The following is a 24,382-nucleotide window of genomic DNA, read 5'->3' on the forward strand; positions in this document are numbered from 1 at the left end:
AAACTAAAACAATATACTTTTCTTTACAAATTATCCTGGTTGAACTTCTTGGCAAGTGTTGTGGTTTAGATTTAGATTTTGATGTTTAAATTTACATGTGGTACCATGTGATATGAGGGGCCCTTAATCCATAATGAACCTGTTTTCAGGCTACATGCTTATTATAAATTACACAGTCCAACTAATTTGGCCTTGGATCACCTGTACCCCTCATGTTCTCTATTCTTGGCCCTGGAAAATGCAGTGATGCCTGTGCCATTCTCAGTATGGGACTTCTATCAGGTCTACCTTCTTTTCCCATTGGTGAGTTCCTCCTAGAGCTTTATATATATGGACACAGCAACAGAACTTTATTCCTCTCCTATCCCTGTTACTAGCTTTTCAACCATGTCCCTGGGCTACGTCATTTTCTTCCCCCTACACCTTAGCTCCCTTGTAGAGTTGTCTTCTATTAGGATATAGGCTCCGGAAGAGCAGGAACTAGCTTTCTTTTTGCTTATATTTGTGTCTCTCACAGTGCCTGGCATAAAATAATTGCTTAATAGTCATTGTTTCTTTTCTTTCTGCCTCAATGTCTTTATACTTACTGACTCTCTCAATCTGATAATGTACTTTCTCCTTACCTCCCTTTCTTTAGTACCCTTGCTTTCTTTAAAACTTAAGAGTGCTCTTTCTGCATGACCCTTTCTTGATCCTCCAAAATTACCTTATATTTGTTTTGCATGTATTTTATGCATATTAACCTTGGTTGTTTCCCCTGATAAAATGCAAACTTGAGGACAGGAAGGAGGTAGGGTGGTATATCACCAGCACTTTTTCATATTGAATAAACTTATTGTTTGATTGGTTGACTAGCCTTTATGTCTTAGAAAATTAGACATTAAAAATGTCTTTAAAATCCTATCCCGACTTCTGGTCAAGATGGCGGCTTAGAGAAAGCTAAAGTTTAGATCTCCTGAAACCTTTCCTTACCGATCTCAAACTGAATGCTCCTAGGGCACCGAAATTCAAAACAATCAACAGCATAGACCCCGGGAATCCTCCTCCTGGACCTGGATCAAAAGGTACGCCCCCCCCCAAAAGCCAGAACCCGAGATCACTCGGACCTACAGGGTAGGCAGAAGGAAGGGCCCAGGTCCCATCCCCCCCAACCCAGAGCGCTGAATCCGAGGCAGCAGCGGGAACTTAAGAGCCAGCAAAAGGACCCCAGGGCCGGCTATTCTGAAGGCCGCTTCCTGAAAACAACCTGACCCAGTCGCGGGGGCACCCAGACAGCAGAGAAACAGAGAGACAGGGGGAGCTTGTAACCCCCTGGCTGGATCCTTCCATCCGAATCTCAGTTCAACCCAGGGAAAGCTAATCTTCTTATCAGGAGCCCTCGCCCTGAGCTCAGGGAAGCCACGGCCCCTCCCCCTCAGAGAACAGGGTCTTCAGAAACAACAGTAATCCTCAGGGCTGGCAAAAGGACCCCAGGGCCGGCTATTCAGAAGGCTGCTTCCTGAAAAAAACCTGACCCAGTCGAGGGGGCACCCAGACAACAGGGAAACAGAGAGACGGGGGGAGTTTATAACCCCTTGGCTGGATCCCTCCATCGGAGTCTCAGGTCCCTGCCTCAGGGCACATTCAGTTCAACCCAGGGACACACCAGCAATTCCTGGCTTCCCCCAGAAGACAGAACAACAACTTCATAGAAAGGACAATCTGCCTGGGGCTAAAACCTCTGAACACCAGACAGAGATAAGAAAAGCTAATCCTCCCCACTCAGATAGAGATGGCAAACTACACTGAAGCACAAAAGCCCCCCAAATTAAAAAAAAAAACAAGAAAAAGGGGGCAACTTTGGACACATTCTATGGAGCAAAAATACAAAACACAGAGGAGACAGAAGAGGAAACACAAGCAAATGCTCCGAAACCTTCCAAAGGAAATGGAAGCTCTCCACAAACCCATGAAGAATTTGAATCAGAAATGATCAAAAAGATGGAAGCCTTCTGGGAGGAAAAGTGGGAAATAATGCAAAAGAAATTCACGCATCTACAAAAACAGTTTGACCAAACTGAAAAGGAAAACCAGGCCTTAAAACAAGAACTAATAAAGCAAAACCAAAAGACCAAGAAATTAGAAGAGAACATAAAATATCTCACCGACAAGGTGACAGATCTGGAAAATAGAGGGAGAAGAGATAATTTAAGAATAATTGGACTTCCAGAAAAGCCAGAAATAAACAGCAAACTTGACATCGTAATACAAGATATAATTAAAGAAAATTGCCCAGAGATTCTAGAACAAGGGGGCAATACAGCCACTGACAGAGCTCACAGAACACCCTCTACACTAAACCCCCAAAAGACAACTCCCAGGAATGTAATTGCCAAATTCCAAAACTCTCAAACAAAAGAAAATATCCTACAAGAAGCCAGAAAAAGACAATTTAGATATAAAGGAATCCCAATCAGGGTCACACAAGACCTTGCAATTTCTACTCTGAATGATCATAAGGCATGGAACACGATCTTCAGAAAAGCAAGAGAGCTGGGTCTTCAACCAAGAATCAGCTATCCAGCAAAACTGACTATATACTTCCAAGCGAAAGTATGGGCATTCAACAAAATAGAAGATTTCCAAGTTTTTGCAAAGAAAAGACCAGAGCTCTGTGGAAAGTTCGATATCGAAAATCAAAGAGCATGGAATATCTGAAAAGGTAAATATGAAGGAAAGGGAAAAGGAGAAAAATGTTATCTTCTTCTTTTACTCAAACTCTCTTCGATAAGGACTACATTTATATCAATCTATGTATACTAACATGTGGGGGAAAATGTAATGTGTAAATAGGGGGAAAAGAAAGACCAAATAGAATAATCTTTCTCACACAAAGATTCACACAGGAAGGGGAGGGGAAGAAAACTCTTATAAGAAGGAGAGGAAGAGAGTTTTAACTTAAACCTTACTCTCAGGGAAATCAACCCTGAGAGGGAAGAACATCCATATCCATTGGGATTCTATCTTACCCAATCAGGGTAGGGAGAAGGGAAAACCAAGGGGGGTGGGGGGAGGGAAAACTAAAGGGGAGGGAAAGAGGGGGGAGGGGGGGGAACAAAAGGGGAGGGACTAAAAAGGGAAACATATCAAGGGAGGGGATAAGGGGGACTGATTTAAGGTAAATCACTGGACTAAAAGGTAGAGCCGAAGAAAAAAAGGTTAGAATTAGGGAAGGTTATCAAAATGCCAGGGAGTCCACAAATGACACTCATAACTTTGAATGTGAAAGGGATGAACTCGCCCATAAAAACGTAGACGAATAGCAGAATGGATTAGAATCCAAAACGCTACCATGTGTTGTCTTCAAGAAACACACATGAGGCGGGTTGACACCCACAAGGTCAGAATTAAAGGATGGAGTAAGACCTTCTGGGCCTCAGCTGACAGAAGGCAGGAGTGGTAATCATGATATCTGATAAAGCCAAAGCAAAGATAGACGTGATCAAATTATATTTTGTTAAAAGGGACTTTAGATAATGAGGAAATATCACTAATTAACATGTATGCACCAAATAACATAGCACCCAAATTTCTAATGGAGAAACTAGGAGAATTGAAGGAAGAAATAGACAGTAAAACCATATTAGTGGGAGACTTAAACCAACCATTATCAAATTTAGATAAATCAAATCAAAAAATAAATAAGAAAGAGGTAAAAGAAGTGAATGAAATCTTAGAAAAATTAGAATTAATAGACATATGGAGAAAAATAAATAGGGATAAAAAGGAATACACCTTCTCAGCACCACATGGCACATTCACAAAAATTGACCATACATTAGGTCACAGAAACATAACACACAAATGCAGAAAAGCAGAAATAATAAATGCAGCCTTCTCAGATCACAAGGCAATAAAAATAATGATCAGTAATGGTACATGGAAAACCAAATCAAAAACTAACTGGAAATTAAATAATATGATACTCCAAAATCGTTTAGTTAGAGAAGAAATCATAGAAACAATAATTTCATCGAGGAAAATGACAATGGTGAGACATCCTTTCAAACCTTTTGGGATGCAGCCAAAGCGATAATCAGAGGTAAATTCATATCCCTGAGTGCATATATTAACAAACTAGGGAGAGCAGAGATCAATCAATTGGAAATGCAAATACTTAAAGAATCCTAGAGATTCAACCAAAAAGCTAATTGAAATAATCAACAACTTTAGCAAAGTTGCAGGATACAAAATAAACCCACATAAGTCATCAGCTTTCTATATATCTCCAACACAGCTCAGGAGCAAAAACTAGAAAGAGAAATCCCATTCAAAATCACCTTAGACAAAATAAAATACCTAGGAATCTATCTCCCAAGACAAACACAGGAACTGTATGAACACAACTACAAAACACTCTCCACACAACTAAAACTAGACTTGAGCAATTGGAAAAACATTAACTGCTCATGGATAGGACAAGCCAATATAATAAAAATGACCATCCTACCCAAACTTATTTATCTATTTAGTGCCATACCCATTGAACTCCCAAAATATTTCTTTACTGATTTAGAAAAAAGTATAACAAAATTCATCTGGAATAACAAAAGATCAAGGATATCCAAGGAAATAATGAAAAAAAAACCACATATGATGGGGGCCTTGCAGTCCCAGACCTTAAACTATATTACAAAGAAGCAGTTATCAAAACAATTTGGTACTGGCTAAGAGACAGAAAGGAAGATCAATGGAATAGACGGGGAAAGTGACCTCAGCAAGACAGTATACGATAAACCCAAAGATCCCAGCTTTTGGGACAAAAATCCACTATTCGATGAAAACTGCTGGGAAAATTTGAAGACAGTGTCGGAGAGATTAGGAATAGAGCAACACCTCACACCCTGCACCAAGATAAATTCAAAATGGGTGAATGACTTAAACATAAAGAAGGAAACCATAAGTAAATTGGGTAAACACAGAATAGTATACATGTCAGACCTTTGGGAGGGGAAAGAATTTAAAACCAAGCAAGACATAGAAAGGATCACAAAAGGTAAAATAAATAATTTGGAATACATCAAATTAAAAAGTTTTTGTACAAACAAAACCAATGTAACTAAAATCAGAAGGGAAACAACAAACTGGGAAAAAATCTTCATAAAAACCTCTGACAAAGGTTTAATTACTCAAATTTACAAAGAGCTAAATCAATTGTACAAAAAATCAAGCCATTCTCCAATTGATAAATGGGCAAGGGACATGGATAGGCAGTTCTCAGATAAAGAAATCAAAACTATTAATAAGCACATGAAGAAGTGTTCTAAATCTCTTATAATCAGAGGGATGCAAATCAAAACAACTCTGAAGTATCACCTCACAGCTAGCAGATTGGCTAACATGATAGCAAAGGAAAGTAATGAATGCTGGAGGGGATGTGGCAAAGTAGGGACATTAATTCATTGCTGGTGGAGTTGTGAACTGATCCAACCATTCTGGAGGGCAATTTGGAACTATGCCCAAAGGACGACAAAAGAATGTCTGCCCTTTGATCCAGCCATAGCACTGCTGGGTCTGTACCCCAAAGAGATAATGGACAGAAAGACTTGTACAAAAATATTCATAGCTGCACTCTTTGTGGTGGCCAAAAATTGGAAAACGAGGGGATGCCCATCAATTGGGGAATAGCTGAGCAAATTGTGGTATATGTTGGTGATGGAATATTATTGTGCTAAAAGGAATAATAAAGTGGAGGAGTTCCATGGAGACTGGAACAACCTCCAGGAAGTGATGCAGAGCGAGAGGAGCAGAACCAGGAGAACATTGTACACAGAGAGTAATACACTGTGGTATAATCGAACGTAATGGACTTCTCCATCAGTAGTGGTGTAATATCCCTGAACAATCTGCAGGGATCTAGGAGAAAAAACACTATACATAAGGAGAGGATAAACTGTGGGAGTAGAAACACCGAGGAAAAGCAACTGCCTGACTACAGAGGTTGAGGAGACATGACAGAGGAGAGACTCTAAACAAAACTCTAATGCAAATATTAACATGGCAATGGGTTCGAATCAAGAACACATGTGATACCCAGTGGAATCAAGCGTCGGCTATGGGGGGTGGGGGGGAGGAAAAGAAAATGATCTTTGTCTTTAACGAATAATGCTTGGAAATGATCAAATAAAATATTATAAAATTAAAAAAAATAAAAATAAAAATAAATTAAAAAAAATTCTATCCCATATCAATTCTCTTAAAAAAGTCAATCTTGAATAGTCAGCAATGTGTTTTGTGTGCTGAGTAAGCAAAAATTGTGTGGTGAGTGTTATGGTTTCTTTTACAGAAAGAGAAAACATTTTTTCAAACCACTTTCCTTAAGAGGGTTACAATTTAATTAGAAGAATAAGACAACACAAGTATAGATATGTTCAAAGGACATAAATATGCAAAAATAGGGCAAATATAGCTCTAGCTATTCAGACATGAGTCTGTTATCTGTAGATCCCATTAAGTATAATGATATTTCTCAGTTTCCCCAAAACTTATATCAAATTTCATTGAAATCCATTAAAAGCTTTGATTGATTATCACTTTGTTTCATGATGAAAATGACCCTGGGGTAGTAGGTGGTTCAGTGGATATATATATATATATATATATATATATATATATATATATATATATATATATATATATATTGGTGCTATACCAAGCCTGCAGATGGAAAGTCTTGTTCAAAACTGGCCTCAGACACTTGCTAGCTGTGGGACCCAGGGCAAGTCATTTAACCCCCTTTGCTTATCCTTAACTGTTCTGCCTTTGAACGGATACTTAGTATCAATTCTAAGACAGAAAGTAAGGGTTTAGGGGAAAAAAGGTGAAATGGCTTTCAAATTCAATTTAAGGTATATCATACTTTGATTCCATTTAGTAGAACAACAAATTCTGTTAAAAAAAACAACCTTTTTAAAGACTTAAAATGGGGGTGGAGGGGGGATCAAAATGGCATGAAGTACTAAGTTCAATCTAGTCAAAATAAATAATTCATTTTCATCAACAAAATCATGCTGACACTTGTGATATATGTAGAAACTGGTAGTATAGTTGATAAATATTCTAGTATGCTTAGTGCTTGATTCTTTTGATTTTTGATAATCTGGACTAGGATTTTTTTAGATATAGAAATAAAGCTTAAAGTGAACAGCATTCAGTGTAATTCTAGATTCCCCTTTTAAAGGTTACTCATTTTGGTACTAATTAGGAAATTAAATTAAGGGAAATGCCAACAGGTGAATCTGTTAAGTTAGCTGAAATGTCTAGGCATAATTCATTTAAAGGTCTATAATTATGGCTTGTAGATTTTAATTTAACAAACATTTTGTAGAATGGAAGATTATAGAAAATATAGAATATTGAAGGGACTTTAGAGACAACTTAATTTTTTCACTTTATAAATGAAGACATTGATTCCCAGATAGTTGAAATAACTTGCTCAAAGTCATAGAGCTTATTTTGTAGCATATCCAAGGTTATTTTCAGTACCTAACCATACTTTCTTATTTATTTTATTTACTGAATTAAGATTGAAATTTATAATAAACAAGAAGGAATGGTAAAAAGAGAAAGGCATGGTGTAAAATATTTAACCTTTAATTATTTAAATAATCTATTGAAAATTAAAAAATAAAAATGAACAATAAAACATCATTGACACTGGATAATAATAATTTTACCTAGAAATTAAATGAGTATGAATTTATTGTTATAACAAATGGGTCAAAGAGTCCAGAAATCATCTGGTCAGAAATAATTTGATTCATTTAATGGAGAGAGATGGCTTCCAGAGGCAACTCAAAGTTAGAATATCAACTTGTGTGTAAAATCTTACAGGATGATAGATGATTATGAACAGTATAATCTCATATAGTAGAGAGAAGCTATAGAATGTAAAACCATTCTAAAGAAAGAGAAAATGATTCTGAATTTTTAAACCTAGAGGATAGGAAAAATGGCGGTCAGTCAAGAAAATTTCCAAAAATATTGGAAGGAGAAATAGATTTTTTTTAAGGGTAAGATAGATCCAGTTTTTTAAATGCTATGTTAACATTAGGACATCAAAGTGGAATTGTTGAGGAAGCAATTAGAGATATAGGTTGGGAATATTTAGATATATAATATAATATATAATATGAGGCACCTAGGTGGAGCAATGGGTAAGGTACTGGTCCTGAAATCAAGAAGACTCATCTTCATGACTCTCCTGGGCCCTCTACTCCCTCTATAATTTTTCACTTGATAATCTCATTGGATTCCTTGGATTCAATTATCACCTACATGAAGATGATACTCCTGACATCTGTTTTTCTAGGCTTAAGTTTTCTGCTGACTCTTTAATTCTGAATTCAAGAAGGCTTGGGTTTAAAGATGATGAATTCAATTGTGAAGATGTTGAATTTTGAAATACCTACGGGAAATCTAATTCAAGATGTCAAATAAGCAGTCTTGAATTCAGGAAGAAGATTCCTACCTTCCCTCTTACTATGAAAGATATCACCATCTTTCTGGCCATCCACACTCGCAAATTAAGTATGTCATCCCTGACTCCTCATTCCTCATTCCCCCATATCCAATTTATTGTCAAGACTTTTGTTTTACCTTTATAACATCTCTAGTATATGTACCCTTTCTCTTCTGTCATTGCTTTGACCCTGGGGCAGGCTCTCATGACCTCATCCTGGACTGTTGCAGTAATTGGTGAATGTTCTCAATGCCTAAAATCTTTCCCCACACTAGGCCACCACTCAGTGCTCAAATTAGTCCTAAAGTGCAGGACTGATTAAGTCACTTACTTTGTGGGTAACATCCAAAGACTCTCTATTGCCCCCTATGTGTTATGATTGAAATAAAGGTAAACCAAGGCAACAAAGTTCCAAGCATGTTCAGTTTTTTGGTAAGGCTAGCAGTTACCAATAAAGGGGTCTTTAGCTCCTCAACAAGCCAAAAGATCTCAGTGAGGGCAGACAGATTATTTTTACAGACAAGAGGAGAAGTAACTAAAAATTGAAGGCAGCATATAAGGAAAACAATATGATTAGTTACAAAATCTGAAGCATTGTGGGGGATAGTATGATTGTCTGGAAATTGCGAATGTGGGCTAGCAATAACTCTTCTATTTGGGAAATTCTGATTGATTTGGTCCATCTATAAGAACAACTAATAGTATAAAGATAGTAGATTTCTTCAAATTGTAGATGGAAGGCCAGTGTCATAGAGATAACAGATTTTCTTTTCATTAAAGTGATTTATAGAGAAACTGCATTTTAAACTTAACTCAGAGAGAAAACTGAACTTCTGAAGTCATGAATTAAACTTCTCAGAAGCAAGGACACAACTTAGATAGCTATACAAATTGTTGACAGTGATACAGAATAGATCAATTTAGTTTTTTTAAGGGGCAAATATAAAATCCTTTATTTTAAAAAATATCTCATATAAATCTTCCTTCCTACCTTTCCAGGCTTTATATGCCTTACTCTCTTCTATATACTCAATAATTTATGACACTGGCTGCTTTACTTGTTCCTTAAACAAGACATTCCAACTCTTTACTGACTCTCATATCTGGAATATTCTTATCTTTCCGGACTTCCCTAGCTTCAAGTCTCAGCTAACATTTCCACCTTCTAAAGGAAACCTTTCTTGATTCTCCTTAATGATAATGACTTCATTCTAAAGATCATCTCCAATTTATATTATTTACGTCTTGTTTGTACTACACTGTCATTTTAATATTATTTCTCTTTTTGCCTTTCTTTGAATACCCAGTGCTTAGCACAATGCTTAATAAAATGCTTATTGACTTGACTTTTATATGCAATAATTAATGCAAATATTTTATTTTGATGTCAGTTTCTATTATTTTAATTACATTGATTCTGTAATCAGGAAACTTGGGGTTGGATCCTGCCACATATAAATAATAGCTGTGTGAAAGGCATCTGACCTCTCAGAGCCTCAGTTTCTATATCTGTAAAATGAGAATATTTTCATATGTCACGCAAGATTATTGTAAGTAAAATAATTTGTAAATGATAAAGATATTTAAAAATTTAGTTATAAAAATATCTGTTATATTATTTTATATTACTATGTTGGTCCATTATGATATTATTAGATATTCTTTCTCAAAAAAAATTTTTTTTTAGAACTGGCGTGATTTAGATGCAAGAATTACAGATACAGCAAATGAATCAAAAGATAATGTTAGATATTTGTACACACTAGAAAAAGTATGCCAACCCCTCTACAACTATGACCTAGTAAGTATACTTTTATAAATGTAATATGTAGTTTAAATTTCATAATAAGTATTTGTTCATGCTTTTTAATAATTTGAAAATATGATAAAATTATAGTACCAAACTAGTACATTTAATAAATGTAGTAATACTATATTTTTTTTGTGAAAATGTAATGTTTACAGTAATGCTACCCTTAAAATTAAATACCTTACCTTCTGTATTATTATGCAGTCTTTTAAAGTGCTCAGAAGCCTCAGAAGCCAGTGAGTCCAACTCTATCATTTTATATAAAATGAGGAAACTGAGGCCCAACAAGTTTAAATGACTTGCCTAAGATCCTAGAAATAGTCAGGGGAAGAGCCAGGATTTGAATTTCAGAGATTATCTGGTATAATCTCACCTCTTTCCTATCATTTTCTGTGGATCATAAAGGTCACACCCTTGCCCAAGGTCATACAGTTGGCAAGTAGTAGAGTCAATACTTGAACCCCAAACCCAAACAACACTGTACTCCTTGTCTCAACGACACTTAACAATGTAGCAAAACAGGAAAGACAAATATATAGATGCATAATTTCCAATTTTTGTTTTGATATCCATAGCACCCAGTATAGTATTTTGCACAAAGTAGGTACTTAGCAAGTATTTTGTTGGATTAAATCAAGTAAATATAAAACAAAATGGGATACAATAAATGCACAAGAAAGATACAAATAAGGTGTTGTACATATAGTACATCAGAAGAAGGGGGCATAATGGAAAAAGAGACAGATGAAGTGGGCCATCATGGATACATAGAATCATCAAAAGTAGAAATTGGGGGAAGAAGGCAATTCTAGGTGAAAGGAATGGGATAAGCATAGGTCTGAAAAAGTTCATAATGGAGCATGGAAAGCATCTAAGAGTCATATCCTTTGGTTTTCTCTTTCTGAATAGGGAAAGGATTCATATAGAAGCCTCATGACCATTCAACATTAATAATTATTTGTTAAGTGGTATTATGGGAGAGGGTGAAAATGGGAACACTTTTTAGTATCACAATAAAATGGTGGTAGAAAACAGTGGAGGGAACAGAGGGAATTTAAGAAATATGGAAATACAATCAATAGACTTTAGTGGCAAGTTGAAAGGATGGGATATGAGAGAAGGAACCGATTTCTACAAACCACTAGTAAAAATTATTCTCCTTAATTTTAGGTGACATGATAAATAGCCATCAATAATTACTGTTGGCTAAAGTGTACCTGATCTTCCTACTCATTCATAATTTCATTTTAGGCTAGGAAGAAATATAGGGGAGTAGGGAGCTTTAAAAACCAGATTATACTACTTCCATTGCTTCTCTAATGCCACCCCTTAGGTTTTCTTCTGCTCTTTTTACTAAGGCTAGTTCTAGGTGAAGGACTGACTGGAGTGATTCATGCTTGTTAAAGACCTTGAGTACTAGAAGGACTCCAGGCCCTCTTCAGTTCTAAGATTCTTTTATTTTTTAAATCCTTACTTTCCATCTTGGAATCAATACTGTGTATTGGCTCCAAGGCAGAAAAGTGGTAAGGGCTAGGCAATGGGGATTAAGTGACTTACCCAGGGTCACACAGCTGAGGTCAGATTTGAACCTAGGACCTCTTGTCTCTAGGCCTGACTCTTAATCCACTGAGCCACCTAGCTGCCCCCTCAGCTCTAAGATTCTAACTGAAATGATAAGACTGGTGTTGTCATAGGAGGAAGAGGGGACAGTAACATCTTTTACCTTGCCCTCCTCTTACTTCTACTGGTATAACTAGGTAGGTGGTACACCAAGAATTCTAGAGTAGGGATTCAAGAAGATCATAGTTGAAATTGTGAACTTTAGATTAGTCCACCCTATTTAGTCTATCAAAAACAGGAATGTCTACACCCATACTTAAGGATTAAGTATTTAGGAGCATGACCAATGACAGACATGTGCTAGCAAATGACAAATCAGAAACGACTGACAGACCCCTGGGCTGTCCTAAGTCAAGCTTAAGCTACCATTGGTACATGTGAGGCACAGGAAAGCGATGTAAAAACTGTCTATATATTTTGTGTCACTTCCTCTCTCCGGGCTCTTTCCTTGGAGAGCTGTCTCTGGCTGGCAGTGTGCTAAGTGTTCCAGCATCTTGGTGTGGCAGCAGCTATTGTCTGGTTTGGCAGTGAGTTTTCCTTGATATTCTACTGGGAGAAGCTGAGTAGCCTAGTTCAGGCGAGGCATCTTAACTGAGCTCGCTCAGAGTTTAGGCTGATTCCTTTCTCCTTTACCTTCCAAACATTATCCTCTTAGAAAGTCTCTAATCTTCTTCAGAGAACTTGTAGCAGAGTTCTTTCAACTTCCCCTGGCGCAGGCCAGGTGGGAGAAATCCTATCCTCTTCTCTCTCTTCTTAATTCCTTCCCTCTATATTTATTAAAATCACCATAAATTTCCAGCTGACTTGGATATTTTATTTGGAATTTCCTCTGACGACCAAAATTAATTCAGATTAGGTCACAACCCTAAAATTATCCTTACAAAATCCTGCCTCGGACTCTTGTTAACTGAAGTCTTAAGTTACTTAACCCCTTCCAGCTTCATTTTCTTCATCTTATAAAATGGATGCAATAATAGCACTACATCTGCTTCATAGGGTTGTTGTGAGAATCAAAAGAGATCAACCATTTACAGTGCTTTGCAAACTTTAAAAATGCTATAAATCTTAGCTATGTATTGGCTTCCCTAATCTCTCTTTCACCACCTCCACCCTCCTACCTGCACAGTCCAATATATTTTGTCCAGTCTATTTTTCACTCCAGAGTTAATAACTTCCTTAATTCTGAAGTGGACCAGGAAAGAAGTAGTTTGGAGGTGAGATAGAGAAGTTCCTAGAGTCACTGACCTAAAAGGAGCTTCAATAGAATTCTAATTCCACTCTCTGCGAGAAAGTGGCATTACTGTTTGGAATGCTCCCAAGAATCTACGAATTATAAGGTAGCACTCAGTCCAACTCACACGTGAACAAGGATACCTTCTATAACATCCCCAACTTATTGTTGCCATCCAACCTCTACATAAAGACTAGTAAGAATAATCTTTTATTTCCACAGAATTGTGCTACTTTTAAGGAGAACTGTATCGGGAATCATAAAACTTGTAGTCTAATCTAGAATTCTTTATATAAAATGAGCAAAATGGCATTAAGTAAGGTATTATAATATTTATTATGAAATGGGATTGATTGAACAGGGAAGACTGAAGGATTTGTGCAGGGAAATGGAGGAGTTGAACGGAGAGAGGGAATATGGCTACCGGTGAGGTAAAAAGAGAGAGATGCCTCCTGCGGAGAGGCTATTTTTGAAGAATGGGGTTCCTGAGAAATGGGACACTTATGATAGCCTGAGGGGACATCTTCTCTATGGACTGATGTGGAAGATACCCCAGAGCAGGTAAGTATGTACCCTCCTGAGGGACAAGCCTCCTCCCAGACCAAGGTTGCTCAGCAGGGGTCCAATAAGGACAGTTTATAGGTGAATGACTGTCCTGAAGTTCAGCTCCCTCTATGTCCCCTGAAATGTTAGTCTTCTTATCTGACTGTGATATTCAAATAAAGATAACTTTTAATAACAAGTTGGATTGGGAGGATATCAGGGAAGAGGGAAGAGGGATTCCCTAGATGATGTTTGAGTCCCTCTCAGCTTTTGAGCTGAGGCCAGGCCTCACAGGCTGGTGGAGGGCTTCTCTTATTCCTGTCTCATCCTATATCTATGCTAGCTTTCTTAATTTCAAAAGTCTTAGCAGTAGACAGTGAGAGGAAGAAAAGTACTGACTTTCAGCGCTGGTTGGGCCTGTATCTTCAGGCTGACGCCCCTAAAGACTGGCCTTACAGTTCAAACTGCTTCCCTTAAGTCCTTTTATTGATGACATGATCACAGGAATCCAGGTAGAGCACACAGTTGGGAAAGTCAGGAAATATAGGCACTTCTAACCACACACTGGGAACGAGGCTCTTAACCAGTTCTAGGGCCAGGAAGGAAGCTAGTCACGAGACCAACTGCCACTCCCAGTTGCCCCTTCCCCCACCAACTGTCAGTCTTGTCAATATCTTCTCTCTCTAATATTCCCACTGTTGTTTGTTCCAACTCAGTGGCAGAAAGTACAGAACTTATTTTAGTTTTTCCTTTCCACAATTGTTTCCTTTTTTTTTGTGACCTTCCCAAAGTCACTTATTTTTATTATAGTTACCAATTTACTAAATCTAATTTCTTACTACTTCCCCCAAAATAATAAACTTCCCTCAATTACTCTAGGAGTTCTATGCAGGAAAGTTTGGGTAAGGGTAGTTTTAGGGTTTTACAATAAATTCAGTACGATAAATGTTTGAACAAAACCATTACAAATAATTTTGAATCTTAGTGCTAATACTACTCACTCTTGCTAAGTTAACTAAAACAGTTTTCCTATTTTATATATCTATAATTATTTGAAAACTTATATATATATATATATATATATTGATCTTTCTTTTTGCCTAAGACCTTATGGAATTAACTATATACGTATTTACATTTTTCATAAATGCAACTTAAGATACTTGTTTATTTAAACAAGGTCTCCCAATATGTCAGTTTGTGATTTTGAGTTTTGTGTCTAATAGTGTTGTGTTGAGTTAATACTTATCAAGTTTCTTCAGATTTCCACTTCTCATGTTGACTGTTCGATCTCTTCTTTTTTCCAAGTTATGTAGTGATACATGCTATTTCCCTAATATGTTGAAGTTACTTTCCTTTTATTATTTCAACACACTCAGTCTTATATATGTCTCATTTCCCATCTGTCCTCTTCTTATATAAACAAATTTACAAAGTTCAAAGTTTTAGCTGTTCATTTCAGTTTTTCTCTTTGTTTCTTCTCTCTAGTGGCTTTTCTTGATGCTTTTCCTCTGGGCTGGTTTAAAATCTTTTCTTCTGGGATGCTTTTCCTCTAGGATGCTTTTCCTCTGGGCTGGAAAGTTATCTTCTTGCTGTGTCATGCTTGACTGCTGGGATCTTGTTGTCTCTATCATTATGTGCCACTATTGTTTCTTTGTGGTGTACTTTTTGATGTTAATCAGTTTTTGTTTTCATTTCTCAGCACTATTTTTTGTCTAATTATTTTTTGTCTGTTACAGTGATGTTGAATTTTTCTGGTTTTACATGGGAACAGTGGAACCATTAGTCTTTCCCTGCAATTTTTATAGCTGTTGGGGTAGTTTATGTCTGTAGCCAATTTTCTATTGAAATTTTTTAAATATACTATGTCTCCTGGTTTGATGTTATGCACATTGTAATCCCAGGGTACTGTTTGTTGTATCAAGCCCATTTTATGCAACTCTGCTATTTGTGTTTGTAAAGCTTGTATGTATTTTGTTAATTGTCAGCCTCCACCTATCATTGCAATGTAAGCTGGTTTACAAGTCCTTCCTTGCCAAATTGCATGTCCATATAGCATCTCAAATGGAGAGATGTGCATATCTCCACTGGATTGTGTTCTAAGATGGAACAGAACTAATGGCAAAATGTCTGTCCATTATTGGTGTGTTTCTGCACAAAATTTTCCTATCAATGTTTTGATGTCTTTATTTAATCTCTCCAGTTGCCCTGAACTTTGGGGATGATACAGTTGTGGTATGTTACTTGTATTCCTAGATTTTAATACATTTCATTTAATATTGAGTAAAGTGACTTCCATGGTCTGAGTCCAATTTTGTGGGAATCTCAAATCTAGGTATGATTTCTTTTAATAGGATTTTGACCACAAATGCTGCATTGTTCTTTTTGGCAGGAAAAACTTCTGGCCATCTCTCCAGTCTTATCTATGATGTTAAAGCAATACTTAAACCCTTTGTCTTTTGGCATATTGATAAAATCTATCTGTATGCATTCAAATGGAGTATATGCTAAGGGATGACCTCCTAACCCTTTGGTCTTATAAACTCCCTGATTGAACTGCATACAAATTTTACATTTTTGACAAACTCTTATGGCATATGAGGATATTCCTGGTGCAGTCCAAAATTGGTTTGGGTTCCATAGTGTCCTTGTGCATGTATTGCATTACACACGTGATAGAATAGCGTTCTAGGAAGAATGGACTTGCCTAGTTGTGAAAACCATATACCTTTTATTTGTTTTGTCCCTAAGTTCTTTATCCATGATTGAATTTCCTGTTCATTGTAGGCATTAGATTGTCCTTTTCAACTATTGAGAAATTCAATACATGTAGAGGTCCTTCTCTCCAAATTTTGCTCTAATGTCCACTCTATGGTTTCCTAAGGACACATGATCTTTAGCCCCTGTGTTTGATCTACAGTGGATTATTGCCACTCCTTGGGCAGTTGTAGGGCCTCAAGAAGTTGCATTATTACATTGGCATAAGCGGTCTCTTTCCCTGTACTTGCCAAAAATCCTCTGTTTCCAAATTTCTGCTGTGGCATGAATTACTGAGAATGCATACTGGGGATCTGTGTAAATATTTACCCGTTTATCTTTCCCAATTTGCAAAGCATTTAATAAAGCAGCTAGCTCTGTCCTGTGAGCTCTCACGTGCTTTGGTAAGGACATATACCATAATGTCTCTGTTTGTGTTACTACTGCCGCTCAGGTGTACCTTTCTCTATTAACTATTGTGCTCGAACCATCTGTATACATTTAAATGTTGGGTTGTTCCTGGGGAGTGTCTTTTAAATCATTTCTTGGTTTTTCTACCAATGATATTGTTTCCTCGTAATTATGTATGGGTTCCCCTTCAAACTGCAGATCTGGAATCAAGGATGCCAGATTCAATGGTTGGCAAGGTTTTAAAGTGATGTTTTTATTGCTTAGTAACACAATTTCATATTGAGAAAGTCTTTACTGTGTGCAAGCTGTAAACCTTAAAATTTCTTAGACTTATAAATGTATGAAATTTCACCATTGGGAAATTTCATACTTGAAAAATTTCCTATTGATAGTGGGAACTCTATTGGAATGTGAACCCCATTGGCATGGGAGGTTCCTCCTCCTCCCTTCTTAAGATTACTTTAGGACAGAAACCTTTTGCTGAACAATGGAAAGGGCTTTGACCTATGCTTAAGCATAGAACAGGAATTTCTTTGAGTCATGATTGATTTTAGAATTGATACCATAGAGATACTTGGAATGACAGAACCAGGTCTTGGAAAATACAATTTCCACCCCACTCAGTCCTAACAGGATTTAGGAAGGGATGCAGCAAAGGATCAAGATTTAATTATTGAGAATATGACCTTCAACAGACATGTGCAAAGCCACAGACCTCTGGGCGGTCCTGGGTTAAGCTAGAGCCACCATTGGCACAGGGAAGACATGGACAGTGATTGGTAGATGTGAGAACTGAGGGGAGGGAACTTGGATGGTTTCCTTAAAGAGAGAGGGGTCTGAGGACTGAGGAGGGTTGGTTGGAGAGGTTTTTGGTCTGAGAGGTGGTGTTTTGAGAGTTGGCTCTGAAGGAAGCTGGAGGTGGAGGCCCCTGAGACTGTTTCTCCATTTTGGTCACGTGAGTAATAGGGACTGATCTCCTTTCTTTGCCTCAGCTATCTAAGGGCTTGGGCCTTTTGGCCCAGCCTAAACAGAAGGGGTATTTAAGCCCTATTCCCTTCTCTCCCCTTTCTCTCTCCCTCTCTCTCTCTCTCTCTAATTCCTTTCTTCCTCCTGTTTGTAATTAAACTCTATAAAAGGTTGACTGCTGACTTGAGTTTTCATTTAGGAATTACATAGCTGAATTCCTTGGCGACCTTAAATTAATATATATCAGTCTTTTAAAGTGATTTCCTTGTCACAAAGCTTGTAAATGATGTTTCTTCAATATGGATTCTAGTTGGTGTGAAGAGTAGACATTAAGTTTTGATCCTAATACCAAATCAGATGACTTTTGAATCATGGTTGCTGTGGCTGCGATTGCTCTCAAACAGGGCAATTCAGTGGCAGAAAGTCCAGAACTTTCTTTAGTTTTTCCTTCCTACAGTAAACACAATGAGTCTAGCTCTGTTCCTGCCACATATAGCAGCAATTTAGGCCCTCTGAGCTCCAATTTTCTCTTTTGAAAAGCGAGTTAGTTGGGTTGGGTGATTTCTAAAGTATTTTTTCATTCTAAAATTCTCTGATCTAATTTTCTCTTAAAGCTTAAATGTTTGCTATTTGGGCTATTTTAAGACTCAGAATTCCTTATTTAGAATTTAAGCTAGTAGAAGTTTATTCTGAATAATTTGCCTATGTACATAGCATTGCTAACACCTGAATATTGAAGAATAGTTATGTCAAACTCAAAATAGAAACAGCAGCTATTGATCTGCAGTACAGTTCTGCATAATAATTTAGTTTTAAAATGTAATATTATCTATATTTTCTTTATTTTTCTTTATATTTATATATTTATTTTATTTGTATTTTTATATTTATATATTTAAATAAATATTTATTTATTTATTTTACTAAATATTTACCAATTACATTTTCATCTGATTTAGGTCACACTCTGGTATGTTGTAGATCACATGTGGACATGGGATATGTTTGTTGATACCTCTGTTAAAGAACATGATAATAAAATGTAACATACATAATTTGTTTAATCAAATAATAAAAAGTTGAACTGACATAGTATTCAGAAAATATAAATTGATAAATCTGAAAACCAAAAATAATGAATCAGTGGAAAGAAAGTACACTGAGGGTCTGAGTTCAATTCCTGCCTTAGTCACTTACTATTTCTGTGACTTGAGGCAAATTAACCTGTTTCCTCATATATAAAATGAGAGTATCACACTAGATAACTTCTAGGATCCATTCTAGTTCCAAGTCTATGAGCATACACACACATAAACAAACTTTAGTCCTTTTTCTATTTGAAAAAACACATTTTGTATGTTTCTAGATTGTCTGTCACCAGTATGTTTGTATGACTATTTGTAACATGTTAATGTGCACAGCTTGCGTATTTCTATAGTAATTCCATGAACCTGTTTATCTTTTTACTCAGCTGGGTGAATTAAAGAAGCTTTTTTTCCTGACAAACTCTTGACATAAATCTGATAATTTACTTGTGTAATGTGAAAATTCATCATGTATGTAATAATTATTCTGTGACTTAAATGCTAGAATTTATAATTTACTTCAAAATTTAAATTTTAGGTTTCTATGGCTCATGGAATACAAAATTTGATAAATGCTATCAGGATGATTCATAGTGTGTCAAGGTATTATAATACCTCAGAAAGAATGACCTCACTCTTTATAAAGGTAAGTTTATGAAGAAAAATATCATATATGTATCTTTTGAAGGAAATTAATAGCTTTTATCTATTTATATTGACAGTTTCCTCAAAGTCATAAATCTTAATGAATCAGTGAAATAGGATATGTGTTCCAATATGATAGATTATTTACTTTTCATTTAGCCTCTACATTGTAGTTTCACATAGAATTTAAAATTTAACTAATTAAAAAGCTTGTTTTTAAAATATTTTTGTCCCTGAGCTACAGCTCCCTTTAGTGATTGATTAGAATGCAGGTAGCAAATTATTCTTGGTATGTCTCAGTGTAAATAGTCAACTCTCACTGTCCTGATGTTTGGAGGCATTCACACTTAGCAGGCACAGCTTGGGTAAAGATCTTGCAAAGGAGTTGGGAATAAGTGGTTCAATAGGAGAACCAAGAATTAGCAGGGTCACAAAAATCTGACTCTTGAGAGGAACCATCCAGGAGAAGAGGGTTATCAACAATGTGAAAGACTGCTGAGATGTCAAGAAGGATTGATTTTAAAAAAAGATTTGGCATTTAGGAGATCATTGGTAGTTGGAGAAAGAAGTTTTAGGTGAATGTAAAGTCAGATTACAAAGGTAGACTATTTTTGTAGCTCTGTAAAATATGAATTGGAGAAGGAAGAAACTTGCAACATGAGGGTTAGTTAGGAAACTGAGTCCAATCAAGAAGCAGTGAAAACCTGAACTAGATTGGTGATCATATTGCTAAAGAGAAGATGAAGATGTAGAGGTTGAAATAATAGGACTTGGCCAACTACTTTGGGCATGGAAAACAAGTGAATTGCCTCTTTTATAAAGAGACTGCTAGAGTTCAAGACTCACATCTTATATAGAGGTTGGTGTGATGGTACACACCTTTGAGTGTTCACTACCATGCTCAGCATTATGTAGATAGGCAAGGATTAGCATCTTCATATGAGGTTTCTTTTATCTTTAATGTAGGCTCTTTTTGTTTGAATCAAACCTGATCTACTACTTTGCTCATTCTACTCTTTTAGACATGGGTGCAGAGTGGGTGCAGTTTCTTATTAAGTGAACTTCTGTTATTTTCTTTATTGTGTGATGGTTTTTAGTGGTACTCAAATATTGCTGGCTTACTGCTTCCCTTGACTTGAGTTAGGGGTCCCTAGGGTTTATTTATTTTTTTGTTTTTATTTTTTTTCCATTTGAATGAATTTATTTAGTCAATTTAGAACATTATTCCTTGGTTACAAAAATCACATTATTTCCCTCCTTCCCCTCCACCCACTCTTCCCACAGCCAACACGAAATTTCATTGAGTATTACATGTGTTCTTGATCAGAACTCATTTCCACGTTGTTGTTTACACTAGGATGTTCATTTAGAGTCTACATCCCCAACAATATGCCTTCAACCCATGTATTCAAGCAGTTGTGTTTTTTTTATATTTTTACTACCACAGTGTTTCCTCTGGATGTGGATAGTGCTTTTTCTCATAGGTTCCTCCGAGTTGTTCAGGGTCATTGCATTGCCACTAATGGAGAAGTCCATTACATTCGATTGTACCTCTGTGTACAATATTTTCCAGGTTCTGCTCTTCTCACTCTGCATCAATTCCTGGAGGTTGTTCCAGTCTCCATGGAATTACTCCACTTTATTATTCCATTGAGCACAATAGTATTCCATCAACAACATATACCACAATTAGCTCAGTCATTCCCCAATTGAAGGGCATCCCCTCATTTTCCAATTTTTTGCCACCACAAAGAGCACAGCTATGAATATTTTTGTACATATCTTTTTCCTTATTATCTCTTTGAGGTACAAACCCAGCAGTCTTTTATTGCCCTTTGGGCATAGTTCCAAATTGCCCTCCAGAATGGTTGGATCAGTTCACAACTCCACCAGCAATGAATTAATGTCCCCACTTTGCCACATCCCCTCCAGCATTTTTTCATGTGCTTATTAACAGTTTTGATTTCTTTAACTGAAAATTGCCTATTCATGTCCCTTGCTCATTTTTCAATTGGAGAATGGCTTGATTTTTTGTACAACTGGTTTAGCTCTTTATAAATTTCAGTAATTAGACCTTTGTCAGAGGTTTTTGTAATGAAGATTATTTCCCAATTTGTTGCTTCCCTTCTAATTTTGGATGCATTAATTTTGTTTGTACAAAACCTTTTTAATTTGATGTAATCAAAATTATTGATTTTACATTTTGTGATTTTTTTTCTACCTCTTGCTCGGTTTTAAAGTCTTTCTTTTTCAAAGATCTGACAAGTATACTATTCTGTGTTCGCCTAATTTGATTATAGTTTTCTTCTTTATGTTCAGGTCATTCACCCATTCTGAGTTTATCTTGGTGTAGGGTATGAGATGCAGATCCAAACCTAATCTCTCCCATAATCTCTTCCAATTTTCCCAGCAGTTTTTATCAAAAAGTGGGTTTTGCTCCAAAAAATTGGGAAATTTGGGTTTATCATAGACTGTACTACTGAGGTCATTTACCCCAAGTCTATTCCACTGATCCTCCTTTCTATCTCTTAGCCAGTACCAAATTGTTTTGTTAACCACTGCTTTATAGTATAGTCTGAGATCTGGGACTGCAAGGCCTCCTTCTCAATTTTTTTTTATGATTTCCCTGGATATCCTTAATCTTTTGTTCTTCCAAATTAACTTTGTTATGTTTTTTTCTAATTCCGTAAAAAAGTTTTTTATTAGTTCAATGGGTATGGCACTAAATAAGTAAATTAATTTGGATAGGATTGTCATTTTATGTTAGTTCATCCTACCCATGAGCAATTGATGTTTTTCCAATTGTTTAGATCTAGTTTTAATTGTGTGGAGAGTGTTTTGTAGTTGTGTTCATATAGTTCTTGTGTGTGTCTCAGCAGATAGATTCCCAAGTATTTTATATTGTCTAGGGTGATTTTAAATGGAATTTCTCTTTCTAATTCTTGTTGCTGAGATGTGTTGGAAATATATAGAAATGCTAATGACTTATGTGGGTTTATTTTGTATCCTGCAACTTTGCTAAAGTTGTTGATTATTTCCACTAGCCTTTTGGTTGATTCTCTAGGATTCTTTAAGTATACCATCATATTATCCACAAAGAGTGATAGCTTGGTCTCCTCATTGCCAATTTTAATACCGTCAATTTCTTTTCCTTCTATAATTGCTACTGCTAGTGTTTCTAGTACAATGTTAAATAATTTAGTAGGGGTGATAATGGGCATCCTTGTTTCACTCCTGATCTTATTGAGAAGGCTTCTAGTTTATCCCCATTGCAGATGATGTTTGCTGATAGTTTCAGATATATACTGTTTATTATTTTTAGGAAAGGCCTTTCTATTCCTATATTTTCTAGTGTTTTCAATAGGAATGGGTGTTGTATTTTGTCAAAGGCTTTTTCTGCATCTATTGAGATAATCATGTGATTTTTTCAGTTTGCTTGTTAATATGGTCAATTATGCATGGATAGTTTTCCTAATGTTGAACCATCCTCGCATTCCTGGTATGAGTCCTACCTGGTCATAGTGAATAATCCTTGTGATGACTTGCTGGAGTCTTTTTGCTAGTATTGTATTTAAGATTTTTTCATCTATATTCATTAGGGAGATTGGTCTATTATGTTTTTGGAATCAGTACCATGTTTGTGTCATAAAGTGAATTTGGTAGAACTCTTTCTTTGCTTATTCTGTCAAATAGTTTGTATAATATTGGGATTAGTTGTTCTTTGAATGTTTGATAGAATTCATTTGTGAATCCATCAGGACCTGGGGATTTTTTCTTAGGGAGTTCTTTGATGGCTTGTTCGATTTATTTTTCTGATATGGGGTTGTTTGGGTAATCTATTTTTCCTCTCTTAGCCTAGGCAATTTATATTTTTGTAAATATTCATCCATATCACCTAGATTGCCATATTTGTTGCCATATAGTTGGGCATAAGAGTTTTTAATGATTGCTTTAATTTCCTCTTCATTAGAGGTGAGGTCTCCCTTTTCATCTTGGATACTGTCAATTTGGTTTTTTCTTTCCTTTTTTTAATTAGACTGACTAGTACTTTGTGTATTTTATTTTTTTTCAGTGTACAAACTTCTAGTCTTATTTATTAAATCAATAGTTCTTTGACTTTCAATTTTATTAATTTCTCCTTTGATTATTAGGATCTCTAATTTAGTTTTCATTTGAGGATTTTTAATTTCTTCACTTTCTAGTTTTTTAATTTGCATGCCCAATTCATTGACCTCTGCCCTTCTTAATTTGTTAATATATGAACTTAAAGATATAAATTTGCCCCTGAGTACTGCTTTGGCTGCATCCCATAGGTTTTGAAAGGATGTCTCATGATTGTCATTTTCTTCGCTGAAGTTATTAATTATTTCTACAATTTGTTCTTTAACTAACCGGTTTTGGAGAATCGTATCGTTTAATTTCCAATTAATTTTTGAGTTACCTCTCCATGTACCTTTACTAATTATGATTTTCATTGCATTATGATCTGAGAAGGCTGCATTTATTATTCCCTTTTGCTCTTGTTTGCAATGTTTTTATGCCCTAATACATTGTTAATTTTTGTGAATGTGCCATGTGCTGCTGAAAAGAAGGTATATTGTTTTTTTGTTCCCATTTATTTTTCTCCACATTTCTGCTAACTCTTAATTTTTGTAAGATTTCATTCACTTCTCTTACCTCTTATTTATTTTTTGGTTTGATTTACCTAGTTCGGATAGAGGAAGGTTCAGGTCTCCCACTAGTATAGTTTTTCTGTCTGTTTCATCCTTGAGCTCCTCTAGTTTATCCTTTAAAAAATGGGTTGCTATGCCATT

At 36.0% G+C, this 24,382-nt stretch overlaps 1 protein-coding gene across 2 annotated transcripts in view; it reads left to right on the top strand.

Moving 5' to 3' along the window:
- Nucleotides 1-24,382, top strand: part of DNAH8 (dynein axonemal heavy chain 8) — a 491,513-nt gene that overhangs the window by 39,901 nt on the left and 427,230 nt on the right. For both annotated transcript variants that reach the window (XM_016431041.2, XM_016431044.2), the window contains exons 9-10: nt 10,188-10,301; nt 19,462-19,569. In XM_016431041.2, coding sequence (XP_016286527.1) covers nt 10,188-10,301; nt 19,462-19,569 — 222 coding nt within the window. The remainder of the gene's footprint in view (nt 1-10,187; nt 10,302-19,461; nt 19,570-24,382) is intronic.

The sequence above is a fragment of the Monodelphis domestica genome, chromosome 2 (assembly GCF_027887165.1).
Source record: "Monodelphis domestica isolate mMonDom1 chromosome 2, mMonDom1.pri, whole genome shotgun sequence".
Lineage (NCBI taxonomy): Eukaryota > Metazoa > Chordata > Mammalia > Didelphimorphia > Didelphidae > Monodelphis > Monodelphis domestica.